The 21194-nt window shown below is 48.8% G+C and overlaps 3 protein-coding genes across 4 annotated transcripts in view; all 3 read right to left on the reverse strand.

The window, feature by feature from the left end:
• Positions 1–2080: 2080 nt before the first annotated feature.
• LOC117579177 lies at positions 2081–4327 on the reverse strand. Its single transcript, XM_034264939.1, has 3 exons — positions 4161–4327; positions 2712–2795; positions 2081–2635 (listed from the first exon to the last, which is right to left on the reverse strand). Exons 1-3 carry the CDS (start codon positions 4204–4206, stop codon positions 2313–2315), a joined length of 453 nt encoding a protein of 150 aa, XP_034120830.1. The 5' UTR covers positions 4207–4327; the 3' UTR covers positions 2081–2312.
• Positions 4328–4538: 211 nt separating this feature from the next.
• On the reverse strand, positions 4539–6177 carry LOC117579297. Of its 2 annotated transcripts, XM_034265103.1 has the most exons (3): positions 6129–6177; positions 5642–6022; positions 4539–5374 (listed from the first exon to the last, which is right to left on the reverse strand). In XM_034265103.1, exons 1-3 carry the CDS (start codon positions 6129–6131, stop codon positions 4736–4738), a joined length of 1023 nt encoding a protein of 340 aa, XP_034120994.1. In that variant the 5' UTR covers positions 6132–6177; the 3' UTR covers positions 4539–4735. The 2 variants fall into 2 exon arrangements, with proteins under 2 accessions (XP_034120994.1, XP_034120993.1); XM_034265102.1 differs by having other exon boundaries at positions 4539–6022.
• Positions 6178–7723: 1546 nt separating this feature from the next.
• The window catches only part of LOC117579384 (dynein heavy chain 3, axonemal), a 33481-nt gene continuing 20010 nt past the window's right edge, over positions 7724–21194 (reverse strand). The window contains exons 29-52 of the mRNA XM_034265256.1: positions 20779–20949; positions 19407–20615; positions 19202–19345; positions 18933–19115; positions 18386–18591; positions 18010–18324; positions 17717–17948; positions 15853–15978; positions 14629–15710; positions 14254–14565; positions 14049–14196; positions 13462–13672; positions 13264–13398; positions 13016–13188; positions 12246–12413; positions 11473–12032; positions 11238–11412; positions 10991–11163; positions 10205–10687; positions 9968–10147; positions 9749–9908; positions 9280–9689; positions 8593–8803; positions 7724–8368 (exon numbers count right to left, since the gene is read on the reverse strand). Of these exons, the coding sequence (XP_034121147.1) occupies positions 8045–8368; positions 8593–8803; positions 9280–9689; positions 9749–9908; positions 9968–10147; positions 10205–10687; positions 10991–11163; positions 11238–11412; positions 11473–12032; positions 12246–12413; positions 13016–13188; positions 13264–13398; positions 13462–13672; positions 14049–14196; positions 14254–14565; positions 14629–15710; positions 15853–15978; positions 17717–17948; positions 18010–18324; positions 18386–18591; positions 18933–19115; positions 19202–19345; positions 19407–20615; positions 20779–20949 (7491 nt within the window). The 3' untranslated portion in view covers positions 7724–8044. The remainder of the gene's footprint in view (positions 8369–8592; positions 8804–9279; positions 9690–9748; positions 9909–9967; positions 10148–10204; positions 10688–10990; positions 11164–11237; positions 11413–11472; positions 12033–12245; positions 12414–13015; positions 13189–13263; positions 13399–13461; positions 13673–14048; positions 14197–14253; positions 14566–14628; positions 15711–15852; positions 15979–17716; positions 17949–18009; positions 18325–18385; positions 18592–18932; positions 19116–19201; positions 19346–19406; positions 20616–20778; positions 20950–21194) is intronic.

Below are 21194 nucleotides of genomic sequence, written 5' to 3' on the forward strand. Positions count from 1 at the left end.
ACAGCCAACAAAACACAACACAAGAAAATGTGTGAAGTTTGCGCAAAAACCGCAAATGTTGCCAGGCACGCGCTCAGATCTTGGAAAATCCACACACAAAACAGGCCAAGAAAAAATAAGGAAAACAGGAAAACAGGAAAAAGGAAAGAAAAAGTAAAGGCAAAGTAAGGAAAGGCATGAAGTGGGGAAGGTATCGCCGTATATCAGAGCATTTGTTGTTGCTGCTGGGATGGCTGCTGGGTATGGGGGATATTTGCATCCGCAATCACTTTAAATGTTTCCGTTTGAATACGCAAATAAATCGAAAAGGATTTCCAATGAATGCTTATGAGTGTGTCCCTCCTCCTCCCAGGCAAAACCCTTGTTAATGTTGTTGTTTACAACAAGTGTACATGTCTAAATCCCCACAGCAAGAGCAGCAGATACAGATACAGCCACAGAGATACAAAGATGTATGTATGGGGAGAGGGGTGGCAGGAAAAATTTGATAACATTGTGAAGCGGCTGCCAAACTGTCAGCCTGTCCTGGCGCCCTGTGAAGATGCACACTCAACACCCAGAGCGCCCAATCTCCACCCTTTTGCTGAAATCCAACCAAGTTGTGACCAGTCCACGCTCAGGGTTATGCAGCAATGCCCGAAAGGGTATGAGCCATAAATAAATATGAGCAACTGCTGGCCGACAACAGAGGAGCAACAACATTGACGATATGTTGATAAACTTAAAACCCCCCTGTGCAGTCTCTCTCTCTCCCTCAAGTTATTTGTGCTGCAATCCCTTGCAAATTCCGCAGCCTAATCCCACACAGAGAGGAGAGAGTGGCAACGCCAGAGTTGACCCATAAAATTGTAGAGGGAACAGAGCGTCATTCAAGGCGAAAATGGTTTCGGGAACAACACAGACAGATGCTCTGCATGCAGGAGCAACTCTTTTGTGTGGCTTTGTTATGCCAAACCAAAGTATCCTTCAGCTGGCTGGCTGTCCCTGATATTCCGGGATCAGAGTGGTCTCCGTTGCACCCAAAATTCGTTGCATGTGTGTGTCTGTATGGGCTTGGAGACACATCCTAGTCAGCGTCCTTGCAGCCCATTCTCGAATTCGATGCCTAAACGATTTGCTTTTTGTCTGTTTTGTGTCAATTTTGGAATCCGCTTTGGTTATGCTGCCGCTTCGTGTCTGTAGCTCTGCCCTGCAGCTGAAGCTGGGAGCTGGGAGCTAGGAGCTTTTGCCTGCGGCAATCGTTGGCATTTACAGCTGCTTGGCTTCCAGGCCCTTGACTCGGCTCCATGCCACGCCACGCCGCTCGCTTCGTACTTGTGCACTTGTAGCAGAGCCATAGCGATGGCTCAGAACTGGGGAGGGACTCTCAGGACTTTGGCTCAAGTGCCGCCGCCTTGGGGATTTTTCAATTGCGTTTATAATAAATTTCGATTTGTCAGCGGCAAAGCGAAGCTTCGAGTGCCCCCCACTCACAAGTGGCTTGCGAAATCAGTCAGCGATATAGCCACTAGACTAGAGATATAACTACAAAGCAATTTCGGCCAACAATTGCAGGAATTTTGGGTTCTCAATTGTTAGAGCTGAGCAGAGGAAAGGCCAATGGATAATCAAGTGCTCACAGAAAGCGTTTAGAAGCGATCTCTTTGCAGTTTTAGAGAAAATTACAGAAAGAATATTGATAACAATTTGTCTCTGGGTGTCTCTGGGTGTCTCTGGGTCTCTGTGAAGCAGCCAGCCTTAAGCAAGCCGATTGCCCATCACTCTCTGCTTTTCCGTTTAAAAGTATGCAAGACATTGCCACAGTCTATCCAACAATCTGTAAGCTACAGCCCCGCTCTATGCCACACACAGAAGTGGCCACAAAAACCAGTTTACCCAGAGGCAGAAGCTCCACAAGAAGCGTGGCGTGTGGCTGGTGCCAGCCAGCAATTAAACTAGATCGGAAATGTGTGCAGAGAGAGAGAGAGAGAGAAGAGCTGAGCAGAGCAAAGCACATGCCGGATCCGATTAATGGGTGCCGGTGCAATAAAATACCAACGAAACACCCCAGCAAAATGATCGTTTAGATGCGGATCTGAACTAGTTTTGATTGGCCTTTTATTTTGTATAAGAAAATGAATTTTATTCGAACAAATGGAGGTAATCAAAAGGGCACAGCACAGAACCTAAGCAATTTGTGGGTGTTTGTGTGTGATTTATGCAGATTTTTGATGACAATAATGCTCCAGTTTATGGCTTGAATTGCATTGAATTGAATCGGATTGGATGGTGCTCTATGGAGTGTGGACTGCGGACTACTTCCGGCTGTTACTTCAGGCAATGGTCGTGGCATGCGTCGGGGGTGGGCTGGGTGTGGCACTGGCCGTCTCGTGTGTCTGGGCCGGGGTGTAGGTGGTGCCGGGGGTATGGGTGGTGCCTGGGGTGCCGGCAGCCGGTGAGTAGGTGGTGCCGGGGGTGCCGGGGGTGCCGGCAGCCGGTGAGTAGGTGGTGGGAGCTGGAGTATAAGAGGTTGCAGTGTCCTCGGGTTCCTTGTCCAGAATCACCTTCTTCATGATAAAGTACAGTGCTCCGCCCACAATCAGCTCGGCAAGGGCCACGCAGATGATCAATGCCCAGCCGGGTATGGCGAGGCCATCTGAAAGGAATAGGAGAAAGAGGAAATACGGTTAGCAATCATCCAATCATCCATCATAGATCTGTGTGTGACTCACTAAAGTATCGGCGGGTGAGGGTGCGACGACCGCGGTTAACGCGTCGCGTGGCCTCCGTCTCCTCCAAGCAGCAGGCCAGCAAAACTGCAAAGAGAAAAATCAAAGCACCAAAAATAAACGATTAAACATTTGGGTACAAGAGCACTCGACCATGTCCAAGTCGCAGAAAACTACTCGAAGAACTGTGTGTCGCTGTGTGTGTGGTCTCCAGCTGTGGCTTTGAGGCATCCATCAAACCACGGAACGGAACGGAACGGAATTCACCGCTCAACATTCATCATATAGTAGATCTATGGCTGCCCGAAGACTTGTTAAAATATTAACAATTAATTATTGAGAAAATATTTAGCAGCAAAGCCGCAAAAAACCAACAAAAAAACTGTTACTGGCGCGCGCGCCACGGCATATACAAATATCTGAGCTCATCCATAGGCAAATAGAAGGGGCAGCCCCCCGCGCCTGCACACCCCTTCATTGTTCCCTCATGGCGGATGTCAGATTCGGTTTCACGTAAAATTATCAAAATGTATTTTTAATTAATATTTTTTATGTGTTTGCTTTGGCATGAAATTTTAAACGGATTCGGATACGGATTCAGATACAGATTGTTAGTTGATATGGAAAATGTTCTCTTTGTGTGTGTGTGTAGCTGTGTGTGTGTGTGTGTGTGTGCAGTCCAGTGTATTGATTTCCAGCTGGATTGGATTAGGGATTGGGCCAAATTGTGGATATGGAAACCAAATCTCTTTGGCCAGCCGCTAACCAAAATTAATTGTTGCTTTTTCCTGGTTTTATTCTCTCTTTTTTTGGTATTTTCTGAATTTATGGCCAACATATTCGATTCTATAATTTATATGCGAAATAATTACGAAGCTTTTGCCACTTCCGGCATGAGTATTGGTGCTCACATTGATTGTACTTTGGGGCCCAATCAACCTTTAATGAATTCAATGAAAATGTTTTAGAAATGATTAAATGCCCAAAATAAAATGCAAAATTCATTTGCAGCAACAATTTGTGGACAAGGTTGAATATTTCATTTTATTTCATTTCATTTATGTAGCGTGTACGATGGGGCAACAATGAGTAATCTGTGCTGCTTATCGGAAACCCCTGCTGATAAGAGCACACACATATTTGTCGAGTTTTCTTGGACAAAAAGTCTACACTGTCTCCACTATGACACACTACGGGCGTTGTTGGTCGCTCTGGTTACTCATCGTTAAAGTCTCCTCCAATGGAAAATGGTCGTTAAAACCATTCCCAAAACCCTCACTGCACTGCCTTACAGTGTGGCACAATCTGTTGTACGGCTACACTTGAGTTTAATGCGACTCTCCAGCTATTATGATGCTAGGGATCGGTTACTGCGCACACAAAGGGAACACGGGGAACACATCTAAAGAGCAGCGAATCTTCACAAGTTGAAAACCATATGCAGAACTTTACCCAGGCATATCACCAAGTAGGTGGAGCACTTCTTAGACAACTTCATTTTGCGTTTTCGTTTTGCGTTTCGTTCCTTTTCGTTGGCTCTCCAAAAAAAGTGTGCTTTTAGATGTAAGCCAAGTTTGTAACGCGCACGTCTGCAACTCCAAAGTGGAACTAAAAACCTGTGTGCGTGATTGCAGTGAGCAGCCAGGCAGCCAGGCTGGCAGGTGCTCATATCTTATCACCTTAACAGACAGCGATAAGATAAGACGAAAGCAAAGGCTTTCGCTCTCCCATTCAGCAACTATTAAAGGTAGAGGAGAGTGCGGAGATTAGTCAGAGTATAAGAGCCAGATCAGATTTGTTTTTAAAAATGATTTTTTAATTTTATTTGTTAATTCGTTTTGTGTGTTTTGTACTCGGGGGATTGTTCATAATCGTTTTCTTCAGTTTGACTAATACGCTCGACTTATTTGTAGTTAGTTTTTCATTATGAGATATCAACGGCAGGAAGGACATCGGGGCAGGTGACACCACACCCCATTCCTGACACTCTCAAATGCTGTGCGGTGGGTGTGCGATGGGCGGGCGGCTTAGTGGCGACGGAGCTTCAGGCGACGGACGGTCTTGTAGCGGTAGCCATCGTTGGCCAGGATCGTCTGCTCTGCAGGCACATCGATGACGGCGGAAGCGGCCTCCTCCACAGGTGGCAGGTACTCGGCGGACAGCTCGTTGACATCACGACGACGACGGATGACACGACGGACAGTCTTGTAACGGTAGCCATCATCGGCCAGGGGAGTCTCCACAGCAACGGACTCGGAAGCCTCACCCACAGGGGGCAGGTACTCGGCGGTGGGCAGCTCGTTGACATCACGACGGCGACGGATCACGCGACGCACGGTCTTGTAACGGTAACCATCATCGGCCAGGGGAGTCTCGACGGCAACAGCCTCAGAGGCCTCCTCCACGGGGGGCAGGTACTCGGCGGTGGGGAGCTCGTTGACATCACGACGACGACGGATGACGCGACGCACTGTCTTGTAACGGTAACCATCATCGGCCAGGGGAGTCTCGATGGCAACGGACTCGGATGCATCCTCAACTGGGGGCAGGTATTCGGCGGTGGGCAGCTCGTTGACATCACGGCGGCGACGGATCACTCGGCGGACGGTCTTGTAACGGTAACCATCATCGGCCAGGGGAGTCTCGACAGCAACAGCCTCAGAGGCCTCCTCAACGGGGGGCAGGTACTCGGCAGACAACTCGTTCACGTCACGACGACGACGGATGACACGACGGACAGTCTTGTAACGGTATCCATCATCAGCCAAAGGAGTCTCGACGGCGACGGCCTCGGAAGCTTCCTCAACGGGGGGCAGGTACTCAGCAGTGGGTAGCTCGTTGACATCACGACGGCGACGGATGACGCGACGCACGGTCTTGTAACGGTAACCATCATCGGCAAGGGGAGTCTCGACGGCAACAGCCTCAGAGGCCTCCTCCACAGGGGGCAGGTACTCGGCAGTGGGGAGCTCGTTGACATCACGACGGCGACGGATGACACGACGAACGGTCTTGTAACGGTAACCATCATCGGCCAGGGGAGTCTCGATGGCAACGGACTCGGATGCTTCCTCAACTGGGGGCAGGTATTCGGCGGTGGGCAGCTCGTTGACGTCACGACGGTGGCGCAGCTTGAGGCGGCGGACGGTCTTGTAGCGGTAGCCATCATCGGCGAGGAGACCCTGCTCGGCAGCGGGCAGCTCGACCAGCTCGGAGGCAGCTTCGAGGTTGTTGTCCACTGGCGGCAGGTAATCCGTGGCAATGGAGGCCGCCGAAGCAGCTGCGATCACAGCAAAGGCAATGACAAAGAATTTCTGTAAGAAACGAAAGGAGGAGGAAGATGAAGGTTTAGTCCTGGAAGTCTCGGAAGACGGGGGTTGGGGAGAGGAGAGGAGAGCAAATAGGATTGGTTTTACTAACCATTTTCCTAGAAGATGTCCAAGACGATGTATGTTAGATTAATCCAAAGTTGATTCTGTTTCAAAACCAGACCTAACGACACTATTTATACACAAAATTTTCGATCCGAGATCCGCCAAAGAAACACAAAAAAAAAAAAGTTCTCGGCTGCCGCCGGCCGATGTCCATTCACTTTGGTCAGAGATGAGCAGAGCAGAGCAGAGATCGGAGCAGAAGCGGAAACCGGTTGCCGATCGACGAAGAATCAACTACCGCATCGCTGGCTCTGGCTCGTGTTTCGGTTGGTGGGGGGCAGGCAGCTTAGCGATTCGGATTGTCTGTCTAAGTTGCCTATTGTCAAAAAGTGTCTCAAGCACCAATTGAACTCCACTCCAGCACATATTTTGGTTTGGCTTATCAATAAAAAATGATTATGCCAGAAACAGAGCGGAGCAGCATCTCCAAAAATTAATGGAATGGATCCGTGAGACGTAGGAAGAATCTCTAACAATAGTCGAGGGCTCTTTGGCATTCATTCTTGAATGGATTGTCTCGATATTCGATTTGCATCGGCTTATGTCGGACTCTTTGGGGGTATTGTGTGTGAATAGAGCTGATAGATTTGTGTCAATTCAATGGATCCATTGGATCAATGGTAATTACAAGCGGAAGTCGATGCTTCTTCATTTTGTGCGGTGAATGCTGCTTAAATGGCTGCGAGATGGCTCTCGATCAGCGTTTAAGGCCATGCACGTTGGAGAGTGTTTGCCAAGAGCTCGATATGCTTATGCTTATGATTATGATGAACTGGAAGGGGATGGATTGGATTCGATTGGATTTGGAAGGTTGAGCCTCGCGAGTGCTCTCGAGTGTTGCTATTTTTGGCGGCGCTTTGGCTACACGGCTACGCTCCATTAGGCTATTAATAGAGGAATGATTTAATAGACTTAACCGATGAGATCGATCGCCTCGGTCTGCGTCTCCTCTTTGGCATATTTCAATTTTTCTTATACAAATGTTTAAATTGTGTTTATTTTTGCTCCAATTGAGCCACGGACGCATGCCATAAATCTTTTTGATATGCTAAATTGCTGCTGCCTCTCAGCCCACACTCACAGCTGAGACATACAGCCGCAAGATGAGAGGGTAGGGGGGCAGGGCAGCATGATGGAGCACCTTTCGATGGCCAAGAACGTGGAGTGCTTTTTTGGTCTGCTCAAAAAAGGTATTTCGAGATGTCGATTGAATAAGAATAGAATGGAATTTGGTTTTTATTTTTGTGTCGATATTTGTTGTTGACTGTTGTGAGGGTCTTACATTTAACCCCCAACCCCACGCATGGCTAGTACATCCTGTTCGGGTCGTTCTTCGAATTATCATTGAGTTTTAAAGTTAATTAAACGAAAGTGCTCTCGGCACTTTTGTAGTAAACAATTTCCTAGGCTCTCCATTTCAAATGGTATCGTATGGGTGGGGTTGGGTGTGTGTTTCATTCGTTTATTCATTTGTAAATGGCGCATATAAAAAATATATATCTATATATATGTATCCCCCACTCCTCCACCATTGCTGCATATTTAATTTATATCTGGCAATCATCATCATCATTCGCAGCGCCCTCGGACTCAGAGCTGCCACCCATGTCCCCATGTCCCCATGCCCCGTGGCCCAGTTGTCGGATGTGGAAAACACGGGGCAACTGAATAAACAAGACTACACTCCACTCTCTCTCTCTCCAATCTATTTGGGTTGAGCTTCCTGGGTGGAATATTGGCAGCAAAAAAAGAACAAGAAAACGAAACAAAAATCCACGCAAAAATATATCTGCATATAGATGGGGTCCATGCCGGACGACAGTCGGAAGCCCCAGCCTCAGTGCAAGGATCACAACCTGTACGAGGGGGCATCCGGCACACATCTCCCACTCCCACTCCCAGTTAATCATCCAACTGGCAGAGGCAGGCCGTGCCTCTGTTAATCCAATGCATTTGTGTCCGGGAGCACTTCAGCTGCAGGTACATCACGAAATTGGTGGAATGGCCCGTGGTGGAGAGTACGCCGCGCCTTTCGCTCGTCTTGTACACGGGACAGTCGTAGATGGTGTCGCCTTCGGCACCGCCCGTTGAGCGGGGAATATCCTCCAGGGCCTTGAGCACTGGACGCAGATAGATAACGGGCAGAGTGTCGAATAAAATCTTCGAGAAGGACTCATCTATCTCCTTGGTCTTGCGATTCCAGCGAGCGCCTTCGATAAATATGCCCTTTTGGTAGGATAGCAACAGAATGGGAAATTAATGAAGGAAACGGAATTATTGTAGTGCAAAAATAACTAAGAAATGTGTGCGCAAAGGTTTTAGGAGTCTTTCTAGTCTTACTTGTATAAATTTGGTCTCATCATTGACCTCTTTTTGTTCCTGTTGCATGTATCAAAACTCAACGTTTATTTGGTGTTCAATGAATAGTTTCTTGGAGGATTAAAACTTACCCGAATGTAGGCACCCACCTCGGGTGTCTGACTGACTTGCACCTCAAATTTGGTCACCGCAAACTCAATGAAAATCATGTCGATTTGGAAGCGATTCTTACGCGAATAGTTCTGCAGAACGCCCGTGATGAAGGACTGGGTAAAGTAGAAGCCAGATATCCAGTAGACTGTGGGTTCACCCTTCTCAATCCAATCCTGGAAGAAGGCCAACCTGCGGGTCACACGGAGAGTTGTGTGGTCAGAGCTGGAGTTATCTTATTTTTCAATTTATTAATAAATATTAAACATGCGACGACAATAAAAGGGAATGCTGCACACACAAAAGCAGAGCAGCAGAAGCAGTGGCTGTGGCAGTGGCAGTGGCAGTGGTAGAGGAGGAGCGCATACAAACAGCAGTGGCAGCAAGAGTCCTTTGATGTCAAAAGCAAATAAGATTTTTGCCATGAATGCCAGCAGCAGGAGCCACACAGGGACATGGGACAGAGGACAGGATGTGTGTGTGTGTGTGTGTGCCTTATACATTTATTATATTTGCACAATTGAGGCAAAGAACGAAAAGAACTCAGAGGAGAGGAGAGCTCAGCGCTCAATACAATGCCATTGATGGCTGCCCAAATGGTCTAGGAAGGAATTATATATATATATATACACAGAGAGGGTCAGAAAAAGAGCTAAAGAAATGCTTACCGTGCGAGCAAGTCGCTCACGTAGCTGCCCAATGGCTTGAGCGATGGATAGCTCTTCTTGAGCCAATCCGCAGGCAGCTTGCCAATGACCATCGATGCATGGGTGCGCTCTAGCTCTGGTATCATCGCTATCTGTCCCACCACCGCCTTGCTGACGTTGACCAAGCTCTTGCGTATGTACGAGAGCAGCCGATTGAAGCGTATCAACTCCTGCCGCAGCACAGTGTTCATCGAGTTGGTGTAGATCACGGGATAGGTCTTGGACACCTCATCTATGTCATACTCCAGCGGCAGCTGGCTCAACAGCTGCTTGCAAATGGCAATGGCGGGATCCTCTTTGGCGCCACCCGCAGAACTGGCCTTCACCGAGGCCATCAGATCGGTCTGAGTGAGCAGCACGCCGCCGATGAGCTGTGGGGAGAGAGCATAGAGAGGGGTTTAAGGGTACAAAGTGGGAGTGTTTGTCCTACCGCATTGGTTTCCTTGACATTCCGATTGATATCCGCATTCTCATGCAAACCATAGACCTCTGGCTGTGGACTGAGCGGAAAGCTGGACACATATTCAATGGAATTCAGGCGCGTGGGGCTCAGGGGCACACGATAGTTGCCAGACTGGGACAGGGCATAGCTAAGGCAGGGAAGAGATGAAGAGTTTGGGCTAGAGAAGATAATGTAATTGCCACTCACTTATCCACCTCAATGGCTGTGGGATTGTAGATCATATTCAGCAGCGACAGAATCAAGCGTCGATCCTTGTCATCAGTGACCCTGCCGCCGTAGTTGCACTCGCCCGTGAGATAGACATGACCGCGAAAGGGAATGCTCTGGCTCTGTGTGATGAACATTTTCAATTGCAGAAGGGAAATCCTAAAAGAAGAAGGCTATAGCTATAGGTTAACCACTCATGTGATGGCATTTACTCACTTCAAATCCGATTCATTGAACTCGTAGGGAATGTTCCAGCCCAGGGGACCAAATTCTCGACGCTCCTGCACGACAGCGTGGAAGAAGACCAAGGCAAAGACGCCACGAAGCCAGCACTTGTTGGCCGAGTCCGAGAAGAGGAACGCGTTCGTGAAGAACTTGTCACGCATGAGGGGATCCGAGGTGAAGGAGCGATGCATGTTCGCCCGCAGGCCCTTGGGCGGCTCGTTCGTCATCTTCACGGAGTTCTGCAGCACAGAGACGGGAAAAACGGCGCTTGGGTACGAGGTGCACCACAGACGGTAGTCGGTGTGGGCGCCATCGGTTAGGGTCGTATCGTTGCAGATGCGCTCCAAGTCGCCCATCCAGCTGAAGGCGACGTGACAGTTCTGCAGGACAACCCATTGGCCGTGACGGGCCGCCTCCATAATCATCTTTTCAGCACGCGGTCCCTGGCCCTGACCCAGCGAGATGGTTTTCAATCTGTGCAGAGAGCGAAGAATGGGGCAGCGGATGTGCTTAGCATAAATTTGGTTCTTTAAAGAGGAGGAGGTGCCAACAGTGGCAGTAGCCTGCGCTGAATGGAGAGTGTACCCACATCTATGCATATCGACAAGGCGGCGCACATGTCTCGCTTAATCGAAAACATCATGCCACCTCGCCCAGGGAGACACTCCAAATGGGAGTGCCAAACCCCTGCCCATTGCATGGACACAGGCATACGATGGACATGGAAATATGAGCTGAGCCACCACCACTGTCGGCCACTCTCGTTAATTAACTTACTTGTCGTACATGTTGCGTTGTTTGGCGAACATGAAGAGGCTGGCCATGGGATCCGATCCGGGTGAGAGCAGGAATACCAGCGGTATTTTCGGCGAACTATCCGCAAACGAGGCACCCAAATCGAATGGAGGCGGCTCCACGAACGACCTGTCCAGGTTGCGCGTAATAAAAGCCTGAAAACACGAGTTATACAGTGAAAGCACTAAAGGGAAGGGAAGCGAAGCGAAAGGTGTGGGTAAACACATACCCTTACAGCTGGCACCAGCTTATCCGGACGCAGGGCCTTGAGCACGATCAGATATAGCATTTCATTCACTGTATTATGGGGCGCTGGCAGCGGCAGTTGGTCGGGACTGGCAGCATCGTAATAAGCCTTCCAGGCCTCCGCATTGCTTTGCAGTTTTTCCGGCAGGTTCTTGAGGCTGTCACAAACAGAAGAGAGATTATTCAGCTATCGTAATGGTAGGAAAATCCGAACTTACTCTGCCAAATCCGTGGCACGAACTGCCCCAGCCCATGCCTTGTCTGGCAGCCAGGCACTGAGAGGATTTGGTGGAATGCTCTTAAAGCCAATGCCTCCGGTGAGGAAGAACAACAGATCGTTCTTGGCCAGGCGACCCTGCGACACCAGAATGCCCAAACACATGACCAGCGAGATCACGAGCTTATCCTTTTCAAAGAGCGAACGACAGACATTCGTGTAAATCGATTTGGTAAAGTAATCATTGAGATTGTTCAGTCGATCGCCCAGATTATCCGACTTGGGTGCCTTCAGGATGGTGTTGACAAACAGATTGAGGAACCAGGAGAGCGAATACTGATACATGGGATCCACATTGGCCAGTTCGCTGATGCAGAAGAACAGAATGGCCGAGTGCTTGGCCACGGGTATATATTGCTGGCGGGCAGCATCTATTTCTATCTCCGTGGCCACGGCAATCACTTGCTTCTCTTGGATATCCTCAGACAGGATCTTACTCGAAGATAGAATGTTGATGGCATTCTCATCCTCCAGGACATTGCCCTCCGATGTGGATAGAACCTAAAAGACAGAACAGTTTGGTTAGGTTTTGCTTTCCAGTTAATTGAATTGTCATTGGCCGAGGCACAAGAGCATAAATTTCTGTGTTCTAATTGAATCTGGGTAGCCAGAGGAGCAGAGCAAGCCAAATGGAAAGCAAGCGATGGCTCAAAGGAATGCAAATATTTATTATGCCAGGAGCAGGAGTAGAGAAAAGAGGAACCGAGGACTTACCTCTAATATCTTCGATTCGATGGTGTACAATGCATCACGATTCCTTGCGGATTCAATAATCAATTGCTCCTTCTTCTCTTGCAAATCGGGACGCTCGTGTGCCACCACAATCGCCAGCAATTGTTCGCGTAATCCTTGTTCCGTTATCATGAAATTTAATACTGTTACCTAAACACAGAGAACACAAGAGAGGGGATCAGTGGGAGGGAGCATGGAGTGGCATGGAGTGGAGGCAGCAGCGAGTGTGGCACGTAAAATGGAAAGAAAACTCAAAATAAACACACAATGTGCCACAAAAAAAGGAAAGAAAGGAAAGCACAAGGAAAAGCAGACACAGAGAGAGAATCAGAAAAAGGGGCGAGTGGCGGTGGGTGGGAGTGGCAAAATAGAGATGGTTAAAAGGAAAACTGCTGACAGCAGTTGCAGCAGCACATAAAAAGCGATGGCAAAACGGCAGCAGCAGCCAGAGCTGGGAAATGCTGGCACACTTTTTATAAACACTCCTCGACAATCCCAGGACTAGAACTCGGGATAGATGTCCCCTCGTTGGCTCGCACGTACATCAGCAGCGTCCCAGTCGCAGTCGCAGTCGCTCTGTCCTGCCTGCCTCACGACATCGTCAATGCGAACGAAAATTTGCATATTCCCAGCGATTGCCGCCTGCTGCCTGCACATTTTCCAAATATCAATTTAAGTTGGTCGTTTTATTATTGCCCACCAGGGGCACGGGAGGGGTGAGAGACTCGATACAGAGCGGTGAGCGGACTTACCATAACCATCACTTCCGGCGGATAATGCGGATTGCGTAGACAGGTCGTTATGTATAGACGAAAGTCCGGATTGTATTCAATCATTGTGTCGCCACTCTTGATGAACAGACCGCCCTTGTGCTTGATAATGTTCTTCTCCAAAATGGGCGTTAGATTCGAGTCGAGTTTTTGGCCTGTCCCGGAAGAGAAAGCAGAAAAGAAGTTCAGCCACCACAGAGGATAACTTCAAAATGATTCCCCGAACTTACCCACATTCTCTATGAGCACAGGCTGGCCATAGGAAATGGCCAACTCCAGCACCTGCATATAGTTGGAATCACTCTGCTTGACCACCTTTAGGTTGTTGTTTTTCTCCATATTTTTGATCCATTTGTTGGCTTGAACTGCAAGAAATATTCCCTAAAGTATTAGTGATCCTGAACATATGAGGAACATATTCTCCATACCCTGCGGATCAATGAGCAACGAGTAGCGACTCGAATTGGTCACAATGATGCCATTCTCCACGGAAAAGTTATCGGCAGGCAGTCCGGCCAGCGACCAGGCGCGTATCGTCATCGGATGGCCCAGTGTGGTGGCCAGCGAGAAGGTTTCACTGCACGGTATATGCCGCTTCAAGCACAGGGCATTCCATTCATTTAGGATGTTCACACGGTACTGCAAATATAGCATACAATTTCGGAGGGGGGGGATAGGAGATTTTAGCTAAATATTAACATGTCAGCATTTGTGCATACGAAAAACTCGTGCATATACACACAGAGAATATAGAAAATAATATGACAGAGGGGAGGGAGGTGGAGAAGGAAATGTCGCGTCAGCCATCTAAGAGCGAGGGAAAATTGAAAAAAAAAAAAAAGAACGACAGAGAGAAAGAAAAATCAATGCAACGTGCTCATGCATATTAAAAACCTTTATGGGGGAAAATCTCCCGGACAGAGAGCCTGAGAAAATGGCCATTAGCGGGGGGGCAAGAGAATGGGAGTGGGCATGGGGCATGGGGAGAATGTAGCTGGCACATACGACGACTCACCTCGGTGGTAAAGAAGCCCAGGTAAGCGGTGCAGCCACCAGCTAAGAGCACATCGCCCACAATGTTGCTGATGGATTCGTGCAGGTTCTTGGCCGCCTCCGACCAGCGTGTCTTCTCACCGCCCAAGCCACCCAGCAGCTTCTCAGCTCTGCAAATGGTCAAGTTATGGTTAATGGTAAATGGTTAAACCTTGCCCAGAACAGACCTGTTCAACTTCTTCTCGCAATTGTCTATCTCATCCTCTAGACGCTTCTTTTCGCGCGACTTTTCCGCAAAGAAATCATTGAGCTTCTGCAGCTTGTCCAGAATAATTTGCAGCTCCGCACGCTTGGCATTAAGCTTCTCCATTTGCTGCGAGAGTTCGCCCTCTGCCTCTGCCAAAGCGGCCTTCTTGGGCATCACAATGCGCGCCACTTTGTCGTAGACATCCATGGCACGCACCCAACGGCAGATGCCCTCGCAGGCCATCGAAGCGGCTTTAATTTTCTCCGGCACAAAATCACGATCTGCAATGTATCTGAAAGAGAAAGAAAAGAGGATTAATCAGGGATTATATTTATGGATCTGCAGCTGAACAAACTTCTCTCTTATCCTCTTGATAATGGGCGGTGGAATGTTATCCTTGTCGAAGGTCTTCAGTGAATCCAAAAACTTCATGTCGCTGAGCATGCGCATGGACGGGCCCCAATAGTCCTCCACCATGTGTCCACTCGGATCTGGTTTGCGGTCCGGCTTGATGCCTTTTAGCACACAAACCGCCTCCATGGTGAGCTTCACGCCATAGGGAGGATTCTTCATGGACTTGACAATGAACACGTCGGCGGGTTTGAGCGTGTTGAGCGCCTCGAGGGCCGCCTCCATGGCGGGTATGGCCTCGGCTAGGTCCGTTTCGCAGTCATCTTTGATGGCCTGAGCAGCGGCGGCTGCCTCATTGGCGGCCGCCTCATCGGCGCCCACGACTTCCTTCTTTTTCTCAGCCTCTGCCGTCTCACGCTCAATGTTCACCATGATACGATCTGTTTCCTCGGAGAGAACCTTCAGTTTGGGCTGCAAATCGTAGAGATTTGCCTGCATCTCGCCCACCTGGCCGGCGGCAAAGTCGAGCTTCTCCAGACCTGTCGTATAGCGATCTCGCAGCCGCGTAATCTCATCCAGCTTGCGGCTGTAGAAGGTGCGAAAGGCCTTGAGCAACTCCAAATAGGCGGAGGGCGTCACATAGTTGCGGCGTCCCAGCTCCAGGTAACACTTTTCGCTGGCATCCACAACCGACTGATGGAAGAACATGACACAGTCCACCAGATCGTTCTCCAGCTGCGTCAGCTCGCGCTCCTCCTCGACGCTCTCTCGATGTGCCTCTCCGCTTTGTGCAGACTCATCGGAGACTCGCGGTGGCTGTGCCTGTTCCGCCTGCTCGGCCTCGTCATGCGGTCGATTCAGCTTCATGGAGCTGACAAAGTAGATGCCGACGCGTGCCAGTGCCTCCTCCGGCCAGGGCATGTACCAGTCGATGGTGCAGCAGTTGATCAGCGAGGGATACACACGAATGCGCTCCTTGAAGGAGTCACCGATGGGCGAGAAGGCCAAGGCAATGTGCAGCTGCTCACGTATCCGGTCGATATAGTAGGCATACACCTCGCTGGGCAACGTGTCCAGATTCCGGCCCTACAAAAGGGGAGTTATAGTTTAGATTTGGGGTTTACTTAACACTGGGAATGGGGACTGGGACTGAGGGCATGAAATCCAGCCTCAAATGTATTTACCACTCTCGGGTGTGCCTCCCTGCCCCGTTGTATTTTGCACTCACCAGTTGCTTGGCAACATTCGCCATGTTCTCCATGATGGTTGCCTTGTCCTCCAGCTGGTAGAGATTTGGCAAATCACCGGTATTAAGTATGCCATTGATATCCTCCACATAGCCCTCATCCGTTGCCTGAACAGAGAATGGAAAACACACAAGAGGAGAACCTTAGAGTAGAGACAGGAATTCACAATTGTGCAATGCAAATCGAAGTTGTGCATTAGGGATTTTGGGACTGGAGTTGGGCTGCACTTGGAGCTGCAGCAGTGTGTCTGTGGCTCTGGCCAAATACATTTTTATGTAACCTGAGCCTCTTTTTGGGCTTTGGGCCCTCTGTGTGCCCTGTTCCGGTGCCTGTGCCTGCGCCTGGTCTGTACATGCATTTTGCATTCACCTAAGTGCCCTTGATACCTCCTCATGGCTCTCACTCACTCTCTCTCTCTCTGGTTGGTCATTTCGGGGTGTAATTGTTAATTAATATCTGCATGCGGACCAGAGACCAGACCAGTCCAGGCCAGGCCAGAGATAAATCATTGATTGCAATACAGGCAGGCAGGAAAAACAATCCTAATTCCTTGGCAACGATTTCTTGGGCCCCCGAGCGAGCGGCCGGCCAATGAATGTCTACAGTAGTCTCGACACTCGATACTCGATTGACTATTGTGTGTGTTTGTGTTTCGGGGGGCTTAGCTGTGGAAAAAACACACACAACAACACACAATTAAGAGGCAGTTTTAATCCGCCCCAATGGCTTCCTATGTGGGGGATACAACAATATAGTTTCGGTCACGCTTCACGGTCAAATGGTGCCACAGAAAAACACAAAGGATCGAATCCGAATTGAACTGATAAACTGTATAACAATAAATGTGTAAGCACCTGCATTATTGTTTGCCACATTCGATAGAGTTTATTTTTGACCATGCTAATTTATTGGCCCACATTTAATTTGGATTTAAGCCCCCCATTTAAACCTGTGCTGCTGCTGCTCTCTGAAGCCTTCTCTTGATTTGCCATAATTTGGTTTGTCTGTTGGCTGGTATTTGGTGCTGTTAGGCCTACTGCCTACCGACTACTGCCTGCCTATGCAAATTACTGTGCAATAATCAAGTTAGTTGAACAATTAACCTAATTATAAATGCAAATTCTGGCTAAAACAATGAGTGCTGGCTGCTGCTGCTGTTGCTGCTCTGCTGTGAAGCTTCCGTATTGAAAACGGATTCGAGTCGACATTCAATTGTTGATTTATTCCACATGCAAGACAGTTCATCTCTGACTTCGTTTGCTGTGTGTGTGTGTGTAAAATCTGTTTTATTTCCAAGAATATTCAAATTCGAATTAATTTCAATTTAATTTATCAATTTACATGCACTTGAAGAAAAAAGCTAAGCACTGAGAGACGAGAGAGGGAAGCTTGGTTTTGAAATTAAAATTTAATTAATATTTAAAATCTAAAAAAAATTAATTTTTCAATATCCAAAAATAAATTGAAATCATATTTTAATTATATTTAAATACTATTTCAATGCTATTTAAATCATTTTTAAGTTAATTATACTTCTTTAAAAATTCAATTATATTTTATATAATTTAAAGAATAATATTTTTTAATTTCTATGAATGTTTAATTGAGTTTTGCAAGCTTTTCTCTTTACTTAGCAATTTTTCTCTAAGTGTAACACATTCTAAAGGCAGCACAGAGTCTGTGGGTTTATGGGTTTGTTGTTCCCTCCGCCCTGGAGGTTTCGATTAAAGCTATCTACGATTTACAACCTTATTAAATAGCCATTCTGATGGCGTATTAGCATAACAACAGCGTACAAAACCCATAAACCAAGTGGAGGTAGGGAGATCTCTATCTGTCACTCACCTGAGCGTCGGAGAAGAGGAAAACGGTGTGATTCAGATTGAAGCTGGCCGACATGAGTATCTTCTTGAGATCATCCCGCCAGTCGGTAATCGTATAGCTCTTGGACACCTGCACCGTCATCAGGCGGCAGTCGGCAATGTAGGCGGCCAAGCGACAGGAGCTGCGACGCCCCGAACCGCCCATTCCCACCATCAGAATGTTGCCACGCGGCATTTGCAGCACACGGGAAACCCTACAGAGAGAGATTTCCCTTGGTTAACTAAAGGGAATGCATGAAAGGGCCTGCCTTTTACCTGCTCACATGCTCAATGGCAAAGCGAAACATGACCAAATCCATACGCGTGCTCGAAAAGGAGTTGTACTCCCGCAGATAGTACTTCATGAGCTTCTCCAGCTTCTCGTAGCTCTCGCCCTCATCGTAGAACTTTGGCTCGGCATCCGGTTCCATGTAGTTGCCGTAGAACAGATTTCGTATATCATTGTCACTCAGCTTCTCCCCCGGTTCGATGCGTTCCGCAAAGGCCTGCTCCAGGGGGAAGCGCAGACACGTCTTGCAGGCATCAATGGCCATGATAAGCAGTCGATCCCTATCCCGTTGATCCACCAAACTGAAACGTAAATGTCATATATGTAAATGCCAGACAGACAGAGAGAGGAGCCGACACTCACCGGTCATAAAATACGCGATAAGTTTCATGGGCCCACAGGCGTCCGAGCTTCTCCGGGTCGGGCATCCGCTTGGCGGGCACCATGACGATGCCTTGGAAGACACGCGTGATGTCGCGCAGCGAGAACGAGTAGTGGGACTTGGCTGGTGTGGGCAGCAGGGTGCGTATTGCCTCGCGATAAACGCTGACCATTGCCTCGGCCAAACCCTGCAACAGACAAATAAAAAGGGTTACACACATCCTCAATAAAAATAACAGCCACAGCACAGGCACAGACAGGCCAGAGTTCCTCTTTTTTTTTTTGTTTGGGAGGAGCGGCGGGAAATGAAGCTATAAAATACGCCATTTTAATTTTATTATGCGCCCATCGCTTGGATGCGAGCCAAACACGAACTCCATTGACTCCAGTGACCAGAACAGACCCCAACCAGACCAGACCAGACCAGACAATCATCCGCCGCCTTCATATCTGTGTGTGTGCTGTGCGGTTGCTGTTGTTTTTGTAGAGGAAAGCAGAGGGAAGGGCTGTGGGCAGCGCTGATACATACACGGGAGAGCAGTGCCACCTTGTCGGGATAGCCCTTGGCGAAATGCCAATCACCAATTGCCGTGAATATGCGAACGATGGTCGAGTCCTCAAAGGAATCGACAGCCACCACGAACATGTGGCGATAGAGACGCGGAAAAATGAAGTTGCTGCCACCCAGAGTGCCCATGGCGCACATCAGAGTCTGTGTGGGATAAAGTGAAAGATGTGAATGTGGATGAACTGTGATGTTTTCACAGATAACTTATGGACAGTTTATGGACTACACACCATGTCCACCAGTTCGATTTTTGTGGTGTCCACCAGATCCGACCAATAGCCATGATCCAGCCAGGTGCGCAGCAGCTCCAGCGGCGGCTGTGAGCCATACGTATCCTTCGAGGGCATGGCCACATCATCGCAGAAAACTGTGCACTAGAGACACCAGAGATTTACAGATATAATAATATATACAATTGAGAGATCCCTTAGCTACCTTCTTGCCCAGCGATGGCCCATAAACACCCTTGCGGCGTCTGTCCAGCTTGCTCATGATTGTATCCTGCACCATTTGTGCCGAGGTGCGAGCCGAAAAGTTGATAATGTTCACCATGTTCGCGAATTTGGGCAGGGCCAGCAGGTTGCTGGTGATAATGGCACTCTTGCCCGTGCCCGTGGGTCCAATGACCATCATGCCGTACGATTTGGAGATGCAAAAGTCCTGCCAGTAGGAGATGTAGCCCGTCTCCTTGGTGGGGACAATCAGTTCGCTGATTTGCGACTCATCGGGAAAGTTGTGAATCGCGGAAGAGGGATCATCCGTGGACTTTTGCCACGTCCACCAGTTCTCGGCCTCGTCGAAGCGGTAGTCGAGGAACAGTAGCTTCTCGGGGAACATCTGGCCGCGATTCAATGAGAAGTACTTGGGCTTGGGATACTCCTCGCTGGAGCCGTAGATCACCTTGCGAAGGAGCGCGTCAAAGGTGCGCTGCCCGGCGCCCGTCAACGCCGAACAGTAGGCCCAGGCATAGCAGAAGAGGAACATCTGCTGGAACCACACCTGCGTGAACACTTTGTGCTTGTCGAGGAAGTGCAGAAAGAAGCGGGAGAATGTCTGGTACTGATACATCGGCGACAGCTCCAGCATTTGTTTGCACTGCGGCAGAAAGTCCAGGGCGGCGGGTATCAGCCACTCGACCATGTCCTCGAAGAGCGTCATGTAGATCTCGTTGAGGCCCACAATTTTCACGAGGATATTCGAGAAGCTCTTGTGAAAGGCGCGCCAGCCGAGCTGCGATGGTTCCATGTAGATCATGCCGCAGCGGGAGACTGTGGCGGGTGAGGCCTGCTCCAGATCCGCGGGCTCGAACATCATGTTCATCAGCTTTGTCATCTGCATGATCTCGCCGGACATGAGGCAGAGCTTCTTGTTGTCGTCCAGCACCGTGTTGAGATTCTCAATCCACACCGCATCCACGGGACCATCGAACATGACCCAGGCACGCTCGTTGCGTGGGCCCTGGACCTGCTCGCGGAATGTCTTGGCCAGCACACCGTCGGACCATTCGTGCGAGATGGGATCGAAGCGGCCGTACAGCTGGCCCATGGTGATGGCCTTGGGGTTGATGATGCGAAACACTACCGGATACTCGCGCAATGTTGCCTCATCATCCGCCGACACATTTTTCAGCGTCAAAGCCAGCATCTAAAGGACGGAGAAGGAGCTGTAGCTGTAGCTGTAGCCGAGATTGAGTCGTTTGTTGACTCATTAATTCCAGGCCATTTAATTGGCTGGCCGGTGAAATTAATAAACGTACGGCTGAAATATTTTCAGCCATGCTCCACGGTCCATGGTGCCCAGCTCTTACCTGGTAGGCGGTGGTCTTGCCACCCATCGAGCCACCGACTATCATGAGGCCGTGCCGCACCAGCAGCATCTCGTATATCTGCAGAATTTTCTCCAAATACCAGGGTGTCGCCTGCAGATTCCTCGCCTCCAGGTTGATGTGCAGCCACTTGAGTATATCGTCGCGTTGCGGCTATCCCACACGATGCACGAGGGAATGGATAAAATGAAATATGAAGAAAACTTGCCAAAAATAACATAATAAATAAAGTGTAATTTGTGCATTCTTAAAGGTGGAACTTTACTTTTCTGGGATATTTTCTGTGCGTAAACTTGTTTAAGTTCCCCGTGTCATAGCTGGTTGAAAACTCAATTGATTGGTGTTCGTTTATGCCCAATTTAGGAGCAGGAAGACTAACGTTTAGATCTATTTTATCT

The sequence above is a fragment of the Drosophila guanche genome, unplaced genomic scaffold, assembly GCF_900245975.1.
Source record: "Drosophila guanche unplaced genomic scaffold, DGUA_6, whole genome shotgun sequence".
Lineage (NCBI taxonomy): Eukaryota > Metazoa > Arthropoda > Insecta > Diptera > Drosophilidae > Drosophila > Drosophila guanche.

Excerpts from the sequence above, each read along its gene's own strand:
- LOC117579177 (XM_034264939.1), bottom strand. The coding sequence starts at position 4,206 with ATGAAGTTGTCTAAGAAGTGCTCCACCTACTTGGTGATATGCCTGG. Across the intron at positions 2,796-4,160 it reads CTACTTGGTGATATGCCTGG|TTTTGCTGGCCTGCTGCTTG; the intron begins GTAAAGTTCTGC and ends TTCTCTTTGCAG. Across the intron at positions 2,636-2,711 it reads CCTCACCCGCCGATACTTTA|ATGGCCTCGCCATACCCGGC; the intron begins GTGAGTCACACA and ends TATTCCTTTCAG.